The 22,263-nt window shown below is 38.7% G+C and overlaps 1 protein-coding gene across 1 annotated transcript; it reads left to right on the top strand.

Annotated features, from left to right (window-relative positions):
• The first annotated feature begins 69 nt into the window (after window positions 1-69).
• Window positions 70-20,575, top strand: LOC138366645 (zinc finger protein 62-like). Its single transcript, XM_069327833.1, is given in 4 exon segments — window positions 70-105; window positions 9,162-11,549; window positions 11,552-12,478; window positions 12,481-20,575. Coding segments are annotated over 4 exon segments (4,020 nt in total). The 5' UTR covers window positions 70-89; the 3' UTR covers window positions 13,170-20,575.
• The last annotated feature ends 1,688 nt before the right edge of the window (window positions 20,576-22,263 follow it).

The raw sequence follows: 22,263 nt of genomic DNA, 5'->3' as shown, positions 1-22,263 counted from the left end.
ATATAATAAATAATATGAACAGTACTGTAATTCACTTTATTTTTAAGTTTTATTTGTCATTTTCAGAAGGTACTCAGACAGAAGAGGATATGGATCTTACAACTGGTAAGTTAATTTTATTTATACATTATTATATTGAGTAAAATATTGTGAATTTCTTTTTCTGAGACATCACATTCTGTTGCCTCCTAAGGTAAGATCTACATGTGTCTATTGACCAAAATCACAAACAGTCAAGTAGGATGATATTCTAGCACCAGGTGCCTCAGAGAGTTTCAGAACATCCTTGCTGGGTGATAATGGGTGCTTGAGAGCCACTGGAAATCACTCAGACTTGCTCAGAATGATGAAGAGAGGTACATTCATTAAAACTCAAAGAAATAATAATAATATAATAATTCGTTGTGTTGGAGACAGGCAGCCATAGTGTATTCATATACATCAGGCTTATGTTGAGGTCCCCACCCAAGGTCGAATGACTGACCCCCTGCCCAGATTGCATCCCCACAACAAGTTGACTAACTCTTGAGTTCCTACTCATTGCTAGGTGAACAGATGCATTAGGTGTCATCAGTTTCATCAAGGGAAGGTAGTAAAGAACATTAATCTGTTCAGTCCCTACAGGAGCCGCAACTACCCAGAGAGACTTGTTGGGCTCCGATTGCCCAGTTAACACTTTTGCTCATCTGGCATGTGCGCCCAAACCCACCCCAAGGTGGGCCTGGCGTTTCCTGGGAGCACTCACCCACACTAACATATGTACTCTTTCCAGTGTTCTGACCTCAATTTTCGAGCTACGTCGTTCATTTAAGTATCCAATTGTTCACAATCTAAAGGTGCGCATTATAAAACTAGTCCTTAATAATTGAACAATAAAAGAAATTTTAACAAATACAGTACTAGTATATTTTGGATGCTCATCACCACAAGTATTTATAATCTTTCCAGTGTTCTGACCTCAATTGTTGTGCTACATCGTTCATTATGGTATCAAATTATTCACAATCTAAAGGTGTGCATTATAAACTAGTCCCATAATAATCGAATAATAAATTTAATTTTACCAAATATTTTTAATTTTTGGATGCTCATCACCACACAAGTATTTATAATCTTTCCAGTGTTCTGACCTCAATTGTTGTGCTATGTCATTCATTTTGGCATGAAATCGTTTATATTGCGCATTTTAAAACTAGTCCCATAATAATTGAACAATAAATGCAATCTTAACAAATATTTAAAAATTTTGCGCAGCATGCGTCACCAGCAGACATCCGTTAATTTATTTATTGACACAGACTGCGTCGCCGCTGGACGAAAGTGTTAAGAAGAATTGAGCCTACTTTGGCACACCAAGTCGCATTTTTATTCTAAATGTTCATATTGAAACTACTCACCAAGTACTTCACATTTGAGTGCTAGATTCCCCTCAACACTGATACAGGCGCTGTGCATCTATCAGCATCTTGCTACTTCTTACTGGTTCTAGGATGCTAGAACTAACAGTTGTGAATTACTGGTCACCAGCTTGTTTTGACAGATTTCTACCATCCAAGCATCACTCATTATGGTATGAAGAAAGGGACTCTTGAAACACCAACATTTTTTCTAGCTAGTACAAAAAAAAAATAAAATAAAATAGGAATATTATATACTGTGTCTAACACTGCCTCTTAACTATGTAATGGCATAGAAATCACTACTTGATAATTTGGCACTTAGGTCCTATTGTCACCATTTATCTATTCTGTAATACACAAATATATTTATCATTTTCACTCATTGGAAGATAAGTGAATGGTTATACTGTAATCAATGTAAATAAATCTCCTTTCAGAAAGCTATGCATAGACATCAAACTTTATATCTTTATCTCTCTCTCTAATGCAAATATTATATTAAATATTTTTCTTAAGGGCACTGCATTAAAATTCATCTGAAGAACACTAATAATTGTATCCCCAATAAGGAATTATTTCCTCAGACTGTGCCCATTCACTTGGGGTGGATGGTAGAGCGACCGTCTCGCTTCGTGCAGGTCGGCGTTTAATCCCCTACCATCCAAGTGGTTGGGCACCATTCCTTTTCCCTGTCCCATCCCAAATACTTATCCTGATCCTTTCCAAGTGCTATATAGCCGTAATGGCTTGGCACTTTCTCCTGATAGTTCCTTTCCCTGTCCACAGGTTGTCCTGACTAGGCTCTTCCATCATCCCATTGCTGCATCTCACAGCTTCGCGCATTATATCGCAAGCTTTGTTTTCTTAATTCAGCTGAATGTATGCTACCATGACCAATTGACACTGCCCAGTTCATTCTGTATTTGTTGTCAGCACCTCAAACACAATAAAAAATCTGTTATTCACATAGGTCTCTCTAAGAGGAATAACTGTCACTTGTTCTGGTTCTTATCATAGAGCTTGTTACACCATCCTCACACTGCATAATTCATTTGAATTATTCTACCCCTTTATTTGGCTACTGCTACTTCAATGAATGTTCACTATGATTTGCTCACATCATAGCATAGTTAATTTATGTATTCTACCCTCTTGCATGGACCAAACAGTTACTGCTCACTTAAGTTTAAATGCTCCCTCCACAGCTTAACACCAGAACTACTGCAGTTAACACACTTCTCATTTACCCATTTCCAAGGGCTACTATAATTAGTGTCCAGTTAAGGAATATACCATCAATGTATTGGAAAGTGTAGCATACGCTCTTTGCAGTGTTCTTTATGTGGTCCTCAGGTGGCAGTTTCTATCCAGAACCCTCCCATAGACCTCCTCTCTATCAGATTTGATACATAAGTGAAAATAAATACCCATTTTAGCAGGGAAACACACTGTACAACCTAGACATACAATTTTTAGAAATAATTATTATTTGATATACTATTGGTATTATATTTTTCTTATTCTTTACAATAATGTTCATTTATTAACACAACACAACACTAAAATTACTGTACATGAGATTGGCAAGGTCAGTTTTGACTGCCTGCTGCTGAGGCTTTGCTGGTTGAAGGCCCTTGGTTTCTTGTGAGCATAGGTCTTCCAGTGTTATTAAGCAATCCAGCAAAACTCCCAGTATCCCAGATTTCTGTCCAAGTTGTTGAAGTTTTGCAGACAAAAACTTGGATTTGATTTTGGCTGGATTACCCAAAAGTCCAGGTTAATGGGGTCCAGATTAGTGAGCTCTTGCAGTATAGTTTACCTTGCTTTCTTTGATTTCATTAATTTCTCATACAGTAATGGATTGTTTTGTTTCACCTTTTTTCTCGGTCAGTTCATCTTTATTGTAAGGCAATCTTTGATCCCATATGTGTGTCCCTAACCTCTTTAACCCTTAAACTACACAACACGTCATATGACGTGTTGAGTAACTTACGCAAATTGCGCAACACGGGAGCCGGTCGGCCGAGCGGACAGCACACTGGACTTGTGATCCTGTGGTCGCGGGTTCGATCCCGGGTGCCGGCGAGAAACAATGGGCAGAGTTTCTTTGACCCTATTCCCCTGTTACCTAGCAGTTAAATAGGTAACTGGGTGTTAGCCAGCTGTCACGGCTGCTTCCTGGGGGTGGAGGCCTGGTCGAGGACCGGGCTGCGGGGACACTAAAAAGCCCCAAATCATCTCAAGATAATGTCATATGACGTGATGGAGTACCGCGCAAGATTTGAATGGCCAGCGAGGTAGGGGGGGGGGCATACGCTGCCTAAGGGCTACAGTAAACAGCCGCCATTTTGTAAAAAAAATCCTGCTCTCGCCACCAACGCGTGGGAGGCCTTAGTTACCCAGCAGTCACCATGGCGAGTGCATGGCCAAACGCCTCCCGGGCACACAGCACGCAGTCACTTACTCAAGAGCAAATAACCATGAATTATTTTCTGATGATGAGGAAAGTGATTTTGATGACTCTGACATTGATAAGGACTACACACAATTGACTGATGATAGTAGCACAGACAGTGAATATGAGATACAGCCTGCTCCCAGGGCGAGGCCTACATGCTCACCAGTTCCACCTCGCCCAGTGTCTACTCTAATTCACTCACACCACACAGTTCTTGTACTTATTTAGAGTATGAGGATATTTTGGGTGATGAGTCAGAGAAGGTGACTCTTTTTTCTGTTTTAGTGAAGTGGATTCAGAGCATAGTACTACCAGGGTACCCAGGGAGCCGGTCGGCCAAGCAGACAGCACGCTGGACTTGTGATCCTGTGGTCCTGGGTTCGATCCCATACGTCGGCGAGAAACAATGGGCAGAGTTTCTTTCACCTATGCCCCTGTTACCTAGCAGTAAAATAGGTACCTGGGTGTTAGTCAGCTGTCACGGCCTGCTTCCTGGGGGGGTGGAGGCCTGGTTGAAGACCCGGGCGCGGGGACACTAAAAAGCCCTGAAATCATCTCAAGATAACCTGAAGATAACCATGCCTGTCGCTAGTGCCAGTGGTGTTACCAAGCGAGATTTTGTTGTGTCAGCAGCATCTCGCCCAGCCAAGCGCCGCCGCATGGCACCACATGAAGAACCAAGACCCTCATGTTCACGTGATTTTACCTCATGTTCACGTAGCACCCCATACATTGCCTAGACGGGCTTCACTCCTGGTCCATGGTGTGCAACAATTTCTCGCCGTCGTGCCGCTGTTTCGTCTCGCAGGGCACCAGGTGTACTTGTGTGGAGTGATGGTGACGCTTTTGTTCCTGTAATTTATGCCTTTGACAATAAAGACGTTGGGATTACAGACCTTTTCCCCTGATACTGATGAGGACATGCGGGAAATAGACTATTTTATAGCATTTTATGATGAGACGCTCATGGAATATATTGTACATCAAACGAACCTTCATGCGGCTCATCTCATTGGAAAAAATATAACAGAATTTTCACGATTACAGTGTTGGAAAAACACTACTGTAGGTGAAATGTATGTATTTTTGGCACTATGTATGTTGATTGAAACTGTTAAACACGCTGTCAGAGATTATTGGATTATTACCAGACTGTTCCAACACCTTTGTTTGGGAAATACATGTCCCAAGACAGGTTTCAGATACTCCTCAGGTGTCTTCATTTTGCAAGTAATGAAGACTAGACAGAGGATGATAGACTTTCGAGAGTCAGGCACATTATGAATGAAGTAATTGGAAAGTACAGAGATTTCTATGTACCAGCACAGAAGCTGGCAATTGACGAATTCCTTGTGCTTTTCAAAGGATGTGTTGCCTTCAAGCAGTATATTCCCTCCAAACACAACAGATTTGGATTTAAATTCTTTGTTCTTTGTGATTGTGAAACTGGATACGTGTTACACATGATTCTGTATTCTGCTAGCAATGTAGACATTCCTGGTAACGACCAACATGGTTTTCCTCAGGTAGTGTGGTGAAGTCATTGATGGCACCATGGATGAACAAGGGCCACATTTTATACACGGATAACTACTATACAAGTCCTTGCTAGCTAGGTTCTTGATTGAAAATAGAACTGGAATGGTTGGCACAGTAAAGCCAAGTAAAAGGGAAATGCCAGTGTTTGACAGTAATTTTAAAGTTGGTGACTGGCCAGCTAAGAAAAAGTGATCAAATACTCTCAGTTAGGTGGAAAGACAAGAGAGAAGTGAACTTGCTGACAACCATTCATGATGGTACAATGGTGAACAGTGGCAAGGTGAACTGAGTAACGCAAGAACCAGTATATAAACCAGATTGTGTTCTTGATTATAATATCAACATGCATTTGGTTGATAAATCTGACATGATGGTGGGCACTGTCGAGTGTGTTAGGAAAACATTGAAGTGGACAAAAAAAGTGTTTTTCCATCATGTTGACATAAGCATGCTGAGTAGCTACAATATGTATCTGATGGAAACTGGACGTAAACAAAGTTTCCATTCATTTGGTTTAACACTTGTGACACAGTTACTAACAAAGTTTAGCAAAGATGTTCCTGGCATACAAAGACCCATCATGAACCCAGTGTTGCAGCATGCTGCTACACCCAGGCTCACTTCCATGGAGGACTTTCAAGTACACAGACTAAAACATTTGCCACCAGCTGGAAAGCGTGCAATAGGCCAACGTGATTGCTTAGTTTGCAGAACAAAAAAAAAGAGAACAGAAACGTAAACTGGTGCAAACATGGTGTGAAGGGTGTGCAGTCCCATTGTGTGCTGTCAACTGCTTCAATGACTATAGCTGTCTCCAAGACTTGTAAATATGCAATAATAGTGCAAAAACCTGTAAATAGTGCGTGGATGTGTGTAAATAATTATAATGAAAAATGTGAACACATATTATATTGGCGTAATTGAAAACATTTGTGTGCACATGTGTATACTCATGTATGCAAGTTGTATTATCATTGAACATGAAGTAACATTATATGCAACACAATTAGTGAAAAAAAAATTGTGATAAAATATGCCTAGACACTGTATATAATGCGGCAAAAATAAATTTGTGGCAACTCTGGCTGCTTGAAGACCTCGCGCGACGCCTCCGGGACGCACCTTGCATGAGCAATCATGCAGGGTGTGACGTCATCGCTCATATTGTCGGCTCATTTACATCATTGGTAAGTACAATTAAATTTTCTTTCTCATGGTCAGGGAACACAAATTAGCAGGTTAGGAAGATTTTTTTTTTTTATGTGCCTGTGGGTGACAAAGGCTAAATAGCCCTTAGCAACACAAGGGTTACCTGATTGATACCTGGTTGATGGGGTTCTGGGAGTTCTTCTACTCCCCAAGCCCGGCCCGAGGCCAGGCTTGACTTGGGAGAGTTTGGTCCACTAGGCTGTTGCTTGGAGCGGCCCGCAGACCCACATACCCACCACAGCCCGGTTGGTCCAGCACTTCTTGGAGGAAACAATCTAGTTTCCTCTTGAAGATGTCCACAGTTGTTCCGGCAATATTTCTTATGCTCGCTAGGAGGGTGTTGAACAACCGTGGACCTCTGATGTTTATACAGTGTTCTCTGATTGTGCCTATGGCACCCCTGCTCTTCACTGGTTCTATTCTGCATTTTCTTCCATATCGTTCACTCCAGTACGTTGTTATTTTACTGTGTAGATTTGGTACTTGGCCCTCCAGTATCTTCCATGTGTATATTATTTGATATCTCTCTTGTCTTCTTTCTAGTGAGTACATTTGGAGGGCTTTGAGATGATCCCAATAATTTAGGTGCTTTATCGCGTCTATGCGTGTCATATATGTTCTCTGTATTCCCTCTATTTCAGCAATCTCTCCTGCTCTGAAGGGGAAAGTGAGTACTGAGCAGTACTCAAAACGGGACAACACAAGTGACTTGAAGAGTACAACCATTGTGATGGGATCCCTGGATTTGAAAGTTCTCATAATCCATCCGATCATATTTCTGGCTGACGCAATATTTGCTTGGTTATGCTCCCTAAACGTTAGGTCGTCAGGCATCATTATTCCCAAATCCTTTACATGCTGTTTTCCCACTATGGGCACATTTGATTGTGTTTTGTACCCTGTGTTATTTTTAAGGTCTTCATTTTTACCATACCCGAGTACCTGGAATTTATCACTGTTAAACATCATGTTATTTTCTGATGCCCAGTCGAAAACTTTATTAATATCAGCTTGAAGTTTTTCAGTGTCTTCAGCCATGGTAATTTTCATACTGATTTTTGTGTCATCTGCAAAGGATGATACGAAGCTGTGACTTGTATTTTTATTCTATATCTGATATGAGAATAAGGAAAAGCAGTGGTGCAAGGACTGTACCCTGAGGTACAGAGCTTTTAACTGCACTTGGACTAGATTTTATATGGTTAACTGTTACTCACCGAGTCCTGTTTGACAGAAAACTGAGTATCCAGCGTCCTACTTTACTGGTTATTCCCAATGACTTCATTTTGTGTGCTATCACACCAAGGTCACATTTGTCGAAAACCATTGCGAAGTCCGTGTAAATCACATCAGCATTCTGTTTCTATTCTAATGCCTCAGTGACTTTGTCGTAGTGATCAAGTAGCTGTGAGAGGCACGATCTTCCCGCTCGAAATCCTTGTTGGCCTGGGCTGTGAAGGTCATTGGTCTCCATGAAATTGGTGACCTGACTCCTAATCACTCTCTCAAATACTTTTATTATGTGTGACATTAGTGCAACTGTTCTATAATTCTTTGCCAATGCTTTGCTCCCTCCCTGGTGTGGAGGAGCTATGTCTGCTACTCTAAGTGCATCTGGTATCTCCCCCGTGTCCAAGCTCTTCCTCCACACTATACTGAGTGCCTGTGCTACTGGCACTTTGCATTTTTTTATAAATATTGAATTCCATGAATCTGGACCCGGGACCGAGTGCATGGGCATGTTTTCAATTTCTCTTTCAAAGTCTAGTACGCTCGTGTTGATATCAGTTATATTTACAGGGTTTGGATATCCTGCATAAAGAAATTGTCTGGATCTTCCACTTTCATGTTGTTTATTGGAGTGCTAAACATGTCCTCACACTGCTTTTTTATGATTTCACTAATTTCTTTGTCATCCTCTGTGTATGAACCTTCACTTGTACAAATAGGTCCAATACTGGCAGTGGTTTTTGCTTTTGATTTTGTATATGTGAAGAAGTATTTTGGATTTTTCTTTATTTCCTGAATTGCTTTCTGTTCTAACTGCCTTTCTTCAGTTTGATATGAGTGTTTCAATTTCCGCTCGATTTTTTCAGTCTCCCTATTTAAATTATTCCTACTTTGACGGGAAATTCGTGTCTGCATAAGCATTTCCATTATTTTTTCCTTCTTTTATAGTGTCGTCTGCATTCTCTTTCTACGTTGGACCTCTTTCTGGCTCTCCTCAAAGGAACATGTTTCAGAAATGAACATGTTAATTAAAGAGAGCCAGATTCTGGATTTGGGTCTCAGTAGACCCAAAATTGTCAGGAACCTGATAATAAAGGGGTGGTCCTGCAATACAAGTGCTATAAGCTCCAGACAGCAACTGAACTGCCACACAGAAAGTGGCATTTCATTACACTTGATGCTCTATTTTCTATGATAAATCTGCATTACCTACTTTGCTATAAATGCATAAAAAGTTATACAGTATAACAATGATAAAGAGTGCATGTTTTTACATATAATACATATAAAGTGTTACAGTTCAGTTACATAAAACTTCATTTCAGATGATGTTGGTGTCAATGGTCACAGGTGTGAAGAATGTGGAGACATTATCCAATTTAAACGCGACTACATCCGTCACCTGCGTCAGAAGCATAATCTTCGGCCATATGAGTGTGATCAGTGTGGCAAGACTTGTACATCTCATACAGCTCTGGAAGCTCACCACAAAGTTCATGGATTAGAGAGGCCACATCGTTGTGATTACTGTGGAAAAGGTTTTGTTGATTCCTCTCATCTTAAAACGCATATTCTTACACACACAGGAGAGAGACCTCATCAATGCCAGCATTGCTTCAAGGCATTTACACAGGCATCACAGCTGAAAAAGCATTTAACTATTCATGAAGAAAATCATCAATTCAAGTGCTCAGTGTGTAATCGCACTTTTGCTCACCGTGATACTCTCTACACTCACATGAAAACCCATACTTCAAATCGTCCATTTATCTGTGACATTTGCAGTCTTGGTTTTGTCACTAGCAGTGGCCTCAACCGGCACAGAAAGGTTCACAAGAGATCTAGTGACCCTGTTGGAGGTCTTCAGGATGAACTTAAATGCACAGTGTGCCAAGCCAATTTCACTTACAAAAGAACGTTGACCAAGCATATGACCACTGTGCACGGGGATGGCATTGAAGTCAAAGAGGAAGATGAAGCTGCTGGGAAACCATTTTCAGATGAAGTTTCAATTGTGGAACAGCTTCGGGAACAGCTCAATGAAGGGTATGCACCTAAAACCTCTGAACTGTATGATGAACCTAAACAGTCAGAAACTCTTGAAAGCAAGTTTCCTACAAATCCATTCAAATGTGGCATATGTGAGGAATCATTCACGGATGTTGATGTGCTCTGTGATCACTACACAAATTCTCACACTGGTGATCAAGAAGTGTACTGTGATGTATGTAGTGTTGGTTGTGCTACAGAACAACAACTTGAGCAGCACAAACAGCTTCATATTTTTGAAGAACAACAATCTATAATACACACTTTGCCAACAGAGGAATTTCCTTATGTTTGTTCTATTTGTGGAAAGAACTTCAGAAAACATCAAGAATTTGTAAGGCATCAAAGAGGACATACACAAGAAAAGAATTATAAATGCGATCTTTGTGGTGCTGGTTTTCCACTGAAGTCTGCTTTGGATAAGCATGTTTTAGTTCATACTGGTGAAAGACCATTTAAATGTGACATTTGTTTAAAGAGTTTCCGACAAAGTGCAGCATTGGTCAGACACAAATTGTGGACTCACAGATTAAAAAACCAAAATAAGTGTGAATTATGCGGTAAAACTTTCTTTACTCCAGCCCTGCTTCGATATCACCTTGATAGCCATGGAGATGCAGGCCAGTCTGTGAAATCTCGTCTTGTAGAAATATCAGAAGTCGAGGAGCAGTTATTAGAGCAACGTCGTGGCATTAAGCAAGAAGAAAGAATAGACTTAGAAATTAGTAAAGATTTAAGGAGTGAAGGTGAGCATAATTGTGAGTACTGTCATAAGATTTTCCCATCTTATGTCTCGCTTCTCACTCACAAACTTACACATAAACTATCAGCGTCTTATAAATGTGATGTATGTCACCGTACATTTCGTGAGAAAAGGTATCTGCAAAAGCATAAATTAACCCACAAAGGAGTGAAGAGTTGGAAATGTGACATTTGTAAGAAAGCTTTTGCCACAAAACTAACTTTAATCAGACACTCTCATGTGCATCTGCGTGAAGCTCTTCGTCCTGGTCCTGATTTGCCCTTCATTCATGAGGAAGGAGAGGAGGGAGGGGAGATGATTAGTGGAAGTACACTTCCGTTAATCCTCAAGTGTGATGAATGTGGTATTGATTTTGCACATAAAAGTCACTTTGTTCGCCATAAACTTTTACACTCTGGCACTCCACTTCTAAAGTGTGGCTTGTGTAATAAATTGTTTGTGCACAAGAGTGATATAATTCGACATAAGGTCATGCATTCATTCATGTTTACCTGTGATGAGTGTGGACGAAACTTTCACAAGCGATCATTGTTTATCATGCACAAGAAGAAACATATTGATGACAAGCCATTCAAGTGTGAGTGTGGCAAGAGCTTTTCCACAAGTGGTAATTACAACACTCATAAGCGTATTCACAGTGGTGAAAAGCCATACAAATGTGATATGTGTGATTACAGGTGTTCACAGAGTGGCCGGCTTATAAAGCATAAAAGAATGCATAGCGGAGAAAAGCCATACCAATGTGAAACTTGTGGCAAGTACTTTGCCAATCATGAATCAGTCAAAATTCACATGAGAATTCATTCTGGAGAAAGACCATTTAAATGTGGTAACTGTGGTAAGACTTTCATAAACAACAGTAGTCTTAATCTACACATGCGGGACCACATTCGGGAGGAGATGTTAAGTGTGATATTTGCAACCACAAATTTCGGCGAGAACATCACCTTGAAAAGCACAGACAGTTTCATCACCTTCAACAGCAATATCAGAATGCCAATCTAGGCCTTGAGACAGATGGAAATGTAGAGGTCCATCTTTATATGTGTGAGATATGTGGTAGAGTATTTGATAAGAAGAAATACCTATATACTCATCACAATGTTCACTCACGTCAGCGTAGCTTTCCATGCAGTTTTTGTGGAAAACAACTGGCATCTCGTCTTGCACTGAAGAACCATAACTTAATTCACACTGGAGAAATGCCCTTTAAGTGTAGTCAGTGTAAAAAAGAATTCCGTAGCTCATCAAATCTAAAACGTCATGAGCGTTCACATCCTGCCCAGGATGTGAGTGCATTAAGATGTGATGTATGTGATGAGAGTTTTTATAACTCAGAGCTTTTGAATCAGCACAAAGCAAGCCATATGCAAGGCATGATGATAATGAACTCAGGAGTAGAAAGTGTAACAACAGCAGATAATTCCCATCACTTGTATGTGTTTGAAACAGTGGGAGAGGTTGGTGAGGCTATGGATTCAACCCAGCAGCTGTTAGTTGATAATAGTCAACAGCAGTTTTTAGTTGATGGTTCACAGCCACTTTTGGTCTTTCCTGAAGGAGCCAATACACCATATTCTGAGCTCACAGAGGCACCAGATCCAGAGCAAGAACAGGTTGAATCAGATAATGTACCACAGCCAGAGGTTATTATGGTGCATGAAAAAATGGAAGAACATGAGGACGAGGAGAGGGTGGTTGAAAAGCCTTTTGCATGTGATGACTGTGGTAAATCTTTTGCCAAGAAACAGTATTTGACAAAGCATAAATATAGGCACAGGGAGGTTAAACCACATGCATGTGATGTGTGTGGAAAACGATTTGCACAAAAGTTGAGGTTGCTGTACACAAAATCAAACACACAGGAGAGCGTCCATACCAGTGTGATATATGTCGCAAACCTTTCCGTAGTAAAGTGAATCTCCTTAACCACAAAATGCGTCACACTGGAGAGTACCCATTTTTATGTTCAGTGTGTAGTAAGGGCTTCACCACACAGCTGCAGCTTGAGCGCCACGTGTCACTTCATACTGGCTCACATCCTTACAAGTGTAGTATATGTAATAAGGGCTACACTCAACGAACCACTCTGATAAAGCACTTGGCCAAGGCTCATGAAATTTTAGATGTTTCACAGATTGAAGCAATGAACTCCCTGGAAAATGCAGAAGCAGTTGAAAACATGGAGGGTATGGAAGAGGTAAAAAATGTGGATATATCTATGCTTTCTTCTGTTCCTGAGGCTACCATGGAGGGAAGCAATCAGGCCACTGTAGAAGAGGCTGAAATAACTATGGATGCTGATTTGCTAGCAAATGAAGAGCAACAGGCAGCATACTCTGTAGTGGAGGTTCACCCAGATTACCTAAAAGATTACCTGCTGGGGGGACCACAGGTGGTAGCAACTCATGACATGGACCCCAAACTCTTACAATCTATCCTTCAACAAGTTCGCAGTGATGCTACTACTACTATCACAGATGGACAAGCTGTTGTTCATGTTAATGCAATTGATGAATAACCTATTTATAAGTTTCACCATCATAGTACAGTATAGGTATTTGGATGCCAATTTTTTTGTAAATACAGTAGTAGCTTATATTTATAATTTTTCAGTAAGTTTCATATCCTCTGAAGAATTTCCCAGTCAAGTAAATATAAATCTTGGAATGTGTTTAAATATTGTTCTGTGTAAGTAGTTATACAGTATTTATGAATTCAAGCCTTTGACAAATTCATAGTCTTAAGTATTTTTCTCTCTCATTTGTTTATTTTAAACAAGACACATTATATGAAATTAAGTTTGTTGTATATATTGTATATACTGTGGTGTTAAATATTTTAAACCTGTACTTGTCTGTTTTGAATCTTATTTCTGAGAGGGCTCCTTGGTGCTAAATACATAGATATCTTCACCCAATTCAATCCACACCTGGCTCTTATGAGTCATTGTAAGCCTCCCAGGGACCAGAGGCCAAAACCTGACCCCTCTAGAGTCACAAGAAGCAGGGAATCCTTGATCACCCTAACCAAGAAGCAACCAGAATGGTGGGCAAACCAAACTATACAATCAGCAAGGTAAACAAAACGTAGAAAATGAGACCACGAACTCCTGAAACAGATGAACCACCAGGGCCAGGATTCAACAAGCAGTTATGTATCTACAGTATTTACAAACCTGTACAGTACATCTTTTCTTAATTTTGATGGCTTTGTTTACATTTATTAAATGGTTTATGAGCTCCGAAGCACTAGGAGGCTGTTTATAACAATAACAACATTTGACTGGGAACAAATCCACAAGGGCTGTGATGTATTTGATAGGGAAGTTTCGATGCTCGTAAACTGTTTAATACGTAAATGTAAACAAAGCCGCCAAAGATTGAGAAAAAATGTACAGGTTCGTAAGTACTGTACTTGCATAACTGCTTGATGAATTCGAACCCAGGTTGTGAAGTAGCTCCACCTGCACACCACCAGGGAAATGCACACCGTCTTCCTCATTTCCCTAGTCTTGAACCTTAGTCATTTTGCCTGGCATGCACATCTATAATGTTGCAGTTACACTCATTCCTGCCATCTCTTCAAGTCCCAGATATTAAATTATTATTCAGAAGTGTTAGCCATCCTTGACATGATTTTTGTCCTTCGGTTGCCATTTGCTTGTGTATTTGTTATATAATTTAGTGTTGGTTTCGCAATGCATGTTTATCTATGCCTCACTTGTATGTGACTGATTAACTGTTCACTTCAAACTGCATGTGCCTAGAGTAATAATTTCTGGGTGTTCGTTGGTGTTGCCATTACCTAGCCAGGGTTATTTTCCTTGGTGGGTTTGGGTGGCTGTTCCTGAAGAGAAGGGAACTATCAGGAGAAAGATATGACTACATTATATAGCACTGGGAAGGGATTAAGGTAAGAATATGGGATGGGACGGGGACAGGAATGTTGCCAAACCACTTGGACAGTTAGGGATTGAACACCAACCTGCACAAAGCGAGACCGTCGCTCTATCATCCAGCCCAAGTGGTTGGGTAAGAGTACCCCTATACTTCATTGAAAGAGTGCCTCACCCATAGCAGTGCAAGGATATTTGACTTCTCCTTGAGGCTTTCTGGATGGAAGAGGTCTGGGGTTTTCCTTTCTTGACCAAGGAAGAGATAGCTTCACAACACAGGATGTCACCAGATTTATATTGACAATGTACAACTAAGTACTAATTTAGATAAATGGACCAACAAATAGGATTTGTCAAATGAATATATGAATATTGCAGAAGTGTAATAGTAGTTAACAAACTTAATATAATACAAATACTTGCTGTACACTCACAATAACAACACAGCACATTTGGCAACTGTATGGCTATCCATACTTTGACAGTAAGAGCTGGATACCAAAATATGATTTATATTGATGTGATACAGTAAATAGGTCACATGGACAAGTAGGTTTGTATATTAGAGTGGACCTTGTATGCTCAGAGCTCCTAAACTCTACATATGAGGTGGCAGATGTACTTACAATAGAAATAGAGAAAATAAACCTACAGTGGCACCTCGACTTACGATTGCCCAGACTTGCGATAATTTCGAGTTACGATGTAAATTTCATAAAAAAATACGACTTGACATACGATGGTGTCGTTAACTAATGATATTTGTTGGTACACGTTCGGGTCGACCGAGCACGTGGTTCCCGGTCACGCGGTCTGACCTGCCTCAGTTTACTACAGCTGCCCATTTAGTGATGATCGCGCCTATAAGAAATTCCGCGTTTGTGGTGATTTTTTGCATTTTGAACATTAAAGTAATTATTATATATCACGCCATGAGTCCCAGGAAAGTCAGTGGTAAGGCTCAACATATGAGATCCCATGTAAGGATGACCATAGAGCAGAAACAAGAGATCATTCGTAAATATGAAGATGGTGTGCGGGTTGTTGGACTGGCTAGGCAGTACAACAAATCTCAGTCAACGATATCCACCATACTGGCTAAGAAAAAGGACATTATGGGTGCTAAAGTGATGCATCATTACAGACAAATGTTAAAACGAAGGGAAAAACAAATGTCTCTTTGACAAATTTGTAGTAAGACAAACAAGCACTGAACCACAACCAGGTCCTAGTGGTATTCAGGCAAAACTTAGGAGAGAGAGAGTACCCCAGAGAAAACATCACTGCCTGATGTGATAATGGAAGGGGACTCCCCTTCCAAACAGTAACAACTCTCCTCCTCCCCCCTCATCACTATCTTCCATATGCCATCAAGAACCCTCCATAAAGGTAAGATAAACTTAGGTACTGTATTGTAGTTAGAAAAAAAACATTGCATTCAGTATAAAATGTATTTGTATGTTAATATTTTGGAGGGTGAGGAATGGATTAATTCAAATCCCTTTATTTCGTATGGGAAAAATCGCTTCTACTTACGATCCGTCTCTGGGAACGGATTAGCATCGTAAGTCGAAGCCCAATTGTGTGTGTGTGTGTATACTGTATATGTATATATATGCATTTCCTTTATTTATTTTCTGTTTCTTTCTTTATTATCTTTATTCTATTTCCTTTCCTTTATTCTATCCTTTATTTATTCCCTTTAGTATATACTATATGTTAGGCTTATATGGAGGTTCTCCAAGGTCGAACTACTGACCCTTTTTCAGGATGCAGCTGCACAACAAACTGACTACTCCTTAGTACCTATTTGCTGCTAGGTGATAAGAAATGTGCCCAACCCTTTCTGTCCGATCTGAGATTGAAACCCGGGATCCCCAATTGTGATTCGAAAACAAACCCAACTGTACCACCAAGACAAAAGAAAAATACACTGTTGTGTGCTGGACTTGTACTCTAGGGAGCTTTTCTTAATGGATGCTCTATAACAACAGTTTGTGTATAATTTTTTAAGTTTGATTAAGTTTTATTACAGGTATAATAATTACTGATAATTATTGTTTAATAATTTTTTATTGTATAGTACTGTACAGTATTATATCATATGTTAATAATCTTTAATGTTTTAATACATGGTACATTATTTATAGACATTTGTAGTACTGCCTTTCATAAAAAACTTTAAGTTTTCATGGTATATCTTAGGAGGGGCTTCCTATAGTGGCTTCCCAAGTTCCCTACTCTATTAGCTCAAGGCCTAAAGTACCCTACCAGGCCCTTTTGAGTCAAGGGGACCTACCAAGGATCAAAACCAGACTTTGGCTTCCCCCTAGTAGAGGCAACGGGATACTAGATCAACTCAAGCCAAAAGAAAAAGAAAGAACAGAAAGGTACAGTACCCCCAAAAGTGCTACATAGTCATCCTTGCTTAGTACTTTCTATATAGCACTGTCACTGAATATTAATAAATTTCTAGATATCTTTCCCTCTCAATACTGCTGAGCCCTACACATGCACAACCTCCTGTATTCTACGGAACAATATATGTATAAAATGTATGAAATATTTGGGTAATATGTTTCTGAATAATTGCTTACTTGCTTAATTCTTATGACTTAACTAAGTATCTTAAATTTTCAAAGCAATTTTCAGTATCGAACAAAGAGTGATCTTGTATAAATAATTATAAATTTACTTAAAGACTGGTCATATTGCAGGTTAAATAAATTTTATGCTCTACTTTTTAAAGGTTTCAATTGTAATGAATGTGGTATACTTGTACTTATAACAAAAATTTATGAACCGACTTGTATAACATTTGTAATGTCAGATACAAGTACTGTATCTAAAATTGCAGTGTTGTATTAAGCAGAATGTATGTATGTATTGTAATTGTTTACTTTAGTTGTCTGTTAAGTCGAATAAGACTAAACCTTGTACCTGTATGTATGCAACCCATCCTCCAAATTGACAGTACGATTTAATACTAAGTGTAATAAGTACACTTTCTTATTGTCATAAACAGTGCATAATTACACTTACAGGGCTGTTACATTTACCCAACTCCCTCCCCCGATTTAATTCTCCTTGTTTTCTGTTAAGACACTCAGAATTTTAGGATGAAGATTTCAACTTCAATTTGCTATACACAAGTTTTAAATATCAGGAATTTCTTTTTCAGGTTTATTAAGCAATATAGATTTTATGCAAAATTTTAAAATATCCTGAATTACTTTACAATTTATTGATATTTTTTTTTTTATTAGTTTTATCAAACTGTAATATCAATACAGCTATAGGTTAAGTACTAATTGTAATTAAGAAACAACAAAATTATTATCTTAAAAAACTAAGACGGTTAGGTGAGGTTGTGGTTTTCTATTCAGTTTTTCAGGTAAACTCAAATATTCACAATATATTTGACAGTACGATTTAATACTAAGTGAAAATAAGTACAATTCCTAACTGCTATGAATAGTACATAATTGCACTTATTTGTCTTCTTACATTTACCACCCTATTTTTGGAGGACGGGCTGATGTATTATAGCAGCCTTTACATTAGAACTTGGGATATTAATGGGTGGCTTTAATGTAATCTATTGTAGCTGTATATAGGTAAGAATAATAATAGTAAATACAAGTGCCAAATTATTTTATGGCTGATTGTTGTTAATAATGATGTACTGTAGTTTTCCCAAGTGATTTCAGTGTTGTACTCATTATTTTAGAGAAAATGCATTTGGGTCTCGTAGCACAGTTGGCTTCATTCTTGACTCACATTCAGAGATTCTGGGTTTGATTCCCAGGTATGACAGAAATGGTTGGGCACCTTTCCTTTTATTTAATTCCTCTGTTCACCTATTGGTAAATAAGTACCCAGGAGGTAGGCAACTGTTGTGGGGTTGCATCCTGGGGATGGGGGAGCTCAAGGTTTCTTGTCCCAGATAAATCAAATTACAGTATATAAAAGTATAGAAAAGTACAAAGTGGGAAAAATAGTTTGATATATGGAGATGCATATATGGATATTTACAAACATATTCTGTGACTGACATTCAGAGAATATGCTGTATGGAGCATTCTATGCAAAAAATAGTCAAAAAGGCTTTTTAGTTAACACATCCTTAAACTGCAACTGGATTAGCACTCGTGTGTAGAAAATACTTGACATTGCACAGAATACACTCAGACATAATTCAGTGTGGTGATATTACTGCATTGGGATTTTTAAAATTACAGAATACAGTACATTAAGTTTACAATATATGTAAATAGTGTCACAGCATACATATAAACATAATCTCAGCCACATGTATACTGCTTGATACAGTAAAATTGGCTTCTGAGCATACATTTATGAATGTGATAAATATAGCACTGTACTACTATATTATGAATTTTTCTAAAATGTACAAATTTCTTTCATACAAATGTCACATACTGTATACTGCATATTAAATATGACTTTTCTTTCTCACAAATTGGGGTAATTCAAACAATTTAGCCTCTTGACAAGGGTATACAGCACATTGTTATTAAAATGAATAAAATGAGACATGCTTTTTAAAATCTTTGAATGAAACTAACCATACTGTACTTAAACTTCTCTAGTATGATAATTTCACCAGTGAAATTATTGTGAAAATGCTACTTTCACGAAAGCTAAAGAAGAGCAAACCATAATAACTACTGTTTAGGGTTCATATCTGTATATTACATGTGCTGCATAAGGTGCCATATATCAGCTCATAAAGATTAGGACTTGTGATCTGTTAAAGTGTACATTCAGAGGCACTACATTCTTCTTAGGCCCAGGGTTTGATGCCATACAGTCCTAGTGATGGTGACAAACTGTTTTGTTTCACAAGTTAAAGTAACTGCCTTTGGAAAATGCATAATTACCTGTCAAGTAATTACTGAACTTTATTTCAATAATTCAATAATAAAACATGCCTTTCTTCTCTGTTTTTTTAGTAAAGACAGTTTACTTTAGTCGTTGATTATTTTTTGAACTCAAGTATACTTACTGGTTACTCAGTAAGGTGTTGCATTGGCCTTAATTACCTTAATGCAGTTGAAAGGCTTTAAGCCCCAACACTAAAAAGATTGCTTAATTAATAAAGTCTGAGGGTTGTGTATGGGATAACATTTTTCTCATCAAACATTTCCTCAACCAGTAATCGCTATTTTCTGATTCGGGCAAAGCTTGAGGATCAGTTTGGCTTATGAAATTCACAGAATTGGCTACTGACCTATTGATGGCCTAGACAAAGTTGGCCCTTCTTGGTAACACCAATCTTTAGAGCTGACATATTTTGGATGTGGGAACTATATAAATTATGTTAATGGTATAATGGTCATTTGTTCTTGGCCAACACCTCTCTGCCTGATAAAGGCTTTTTCTGCACATTAAAGTCTATGTGTGTGTTCTTACCTAACATCTTGGTCAGTGGCCATCATTGAGTTTAATGTCTGTTGTCGAACAGTAGTATATAATTATAAGAATATTGGATTTTTGGAGAACACTGCAGCTCAGTGTGGTGTATGTTTTGTAATTTAATGTGTACAGTATTGATATTAAAACCTGAAATCTATATCCAAATGATCTATGTACATTACAGTATAAAATTAAAAGGCAAGATTGCCATAAATATTGTAAAATGTATAACTCAGTGCTTCAAGATTTGCAATACATGAAATTGTATACTTTATGATTATGCCATTGTTTCCTTTAATAGCTATTGACAACCATCACATATATTGCAAATTTCATTGTATATTTTGTATTTTCATATACTTTATGCATTATACATACTCTTTGATGTAAGTTACAATAATTTTCAGGGTACAGTTTAGATAGTGTGTCCTCTACTTTTTTTTTTTTAGGATAGTATTCAAACTATTCAGTGTTCATAATTTTAAAATAAAATCTTTTGAAATTTTTGCCTCTGCTCAAGTACAGAACTGTATTGATATTGATGTATTCCAAAATGAAATATTCCGAAGCAAATATATTTTTGCAAGAAATTTATTTTTTTTTCCTTATTCATCTCCAGTTGATAAGCATACTTGAGGAATGTCTTTAGCTACAACAGGTCAAGTGTCTGCCACATGAGATCAATACATGGGCACTTACTGGAACAGAGACTTCTTTAATCTCAGAACTGCATTGTGGCACTTAAAGGCACTTGACCCCCCTCTGAGGTCTTGCATTGTCATGGTGAGGGGAATGTTCACACATGACTTTCTGAGCCTGGTAGGGGGTCACCTCTACCCCCCCTACCCCTCTCCTGGCAGTGTACTTGCCATGGAGACCAATGTAGGGGCTCCCACTTGGGTCGTCTGACCACCTGCTGGAAAGGTTGGGTGTCTAGGCTGAGATGAGAGGGAGAGAGGTCTTTGCATCAGTGTAGATGAATTTATGGTGCAGTAGGACTCACCCGTTAAAAAGGAAACAGGAATCATGGTACAGCAGACAACTTTTTTTTTTTTTTAATCCTAATAACCATTAAATCTACTTGATGCTGAGATTGGCATATAACTGGTACTGTAGGTGGGCAAAAGGGAATCTGTCAACCCGTAGTTCCTTGACAGTCCAATTTAATCTCCCTTTTTGTTTCTTCTTTGCAATTGAACACAAATTAGGTTTGTTATAGGATCCCATAAGTTTAAGGTGCTATTTTCTGATATGAGCCTATCTCTCTTGAACTCATAATTAAAAATTATCAGAGCCAACTATTCCACTTGTAACCTTCATGGCTCTGTTTTGATGTTCTAATGTCTATCTGCTCCAAAAAACAGAATGGAGTGGTGCTTTGTTTTATTACCCAGTTACATTTTCCAATGCCTTTTGCAACGGATCTGATGTCTTTGGAACTCTATTAATCAGTAAGGTAGTATACCATCATCCCAGAATAATAATGCATATCTAATTCAAAGAAATATGGAACAACTGTTTCAACTAATGAAATGTGTCATCACAACATTGAGATCTTGAGCAAGCACTCCATCATTGTTATATAGTCATGGAGCATTTTAAATGTTGGGTTTAACTGTTTCCGAGTACAGTACTGTCAAATTCTTCCATTTTCTCAACTAGTTCAGATTGCTCAATGAAGACTAGGTCTGTCTGTACCAACCTAGTTGCACTCACCTAGTTGTGCTTGCAGGGGTTGAGCTTTGGCTCTTTGGTCTCGCCTCTCAACCGTCAATCTACTGGTAATTACCTACGTGTAGTTACAGGATGAGAGCTACGCTCATGGTGTCCCGTCTACCCAGCACTCTTTGTCATATAACACTTTGAAACTACTGACGGTTTTGGCTTCCACCATCTTCTCACCTAACTTGTTCCAACCGTCTACCACTCTGTTTGTGAAAGTGAATTTTCTTATATTTCTTTGGCATCTTTGTTTAGCTAGTTTAAATCTATGACCTCATGTTCTTGAAGTTTCAGGTCTCAGGAAATCTTCCCTATCGATTTTATCAATTCCTGTTACTATTTTGTACGTAGTGATCATATCACCTCTTTTTCTTCTGTCTTCTACTTTTGGCATATTTAATGCCTCTAACCTCTCCTCGTAGCTCTTGCCCTTCAGTTCTGGGAGCCACTTAGTAACATGTCGTTGCACCTTTTCCAGTTCGTTGATGTGCCTCTAAAGATATGGGCACCACACAACCGCTGCATATTCTAGCTTTGGCCTAACAAAAGTCGTGAA

The sequence above is a fragment of the Procambarus clarkii genome, chromosome 20 (assembly GCF_040958095.1).
Source record: "Procambarus clarkii isolate CNS0578487 chromosome 20, FALCON_Pclarkii_2.0, whole genome shotgun sequence".
NCBI lineage: Eukaryota > Metazoa > Arthropoda > Malacostraca > Decapoda > Cambaridae > Procambarus > Procambarus clarkii.
This window is presented reverse-complemented; position numbering and strand designations above follow the sequence as displayed.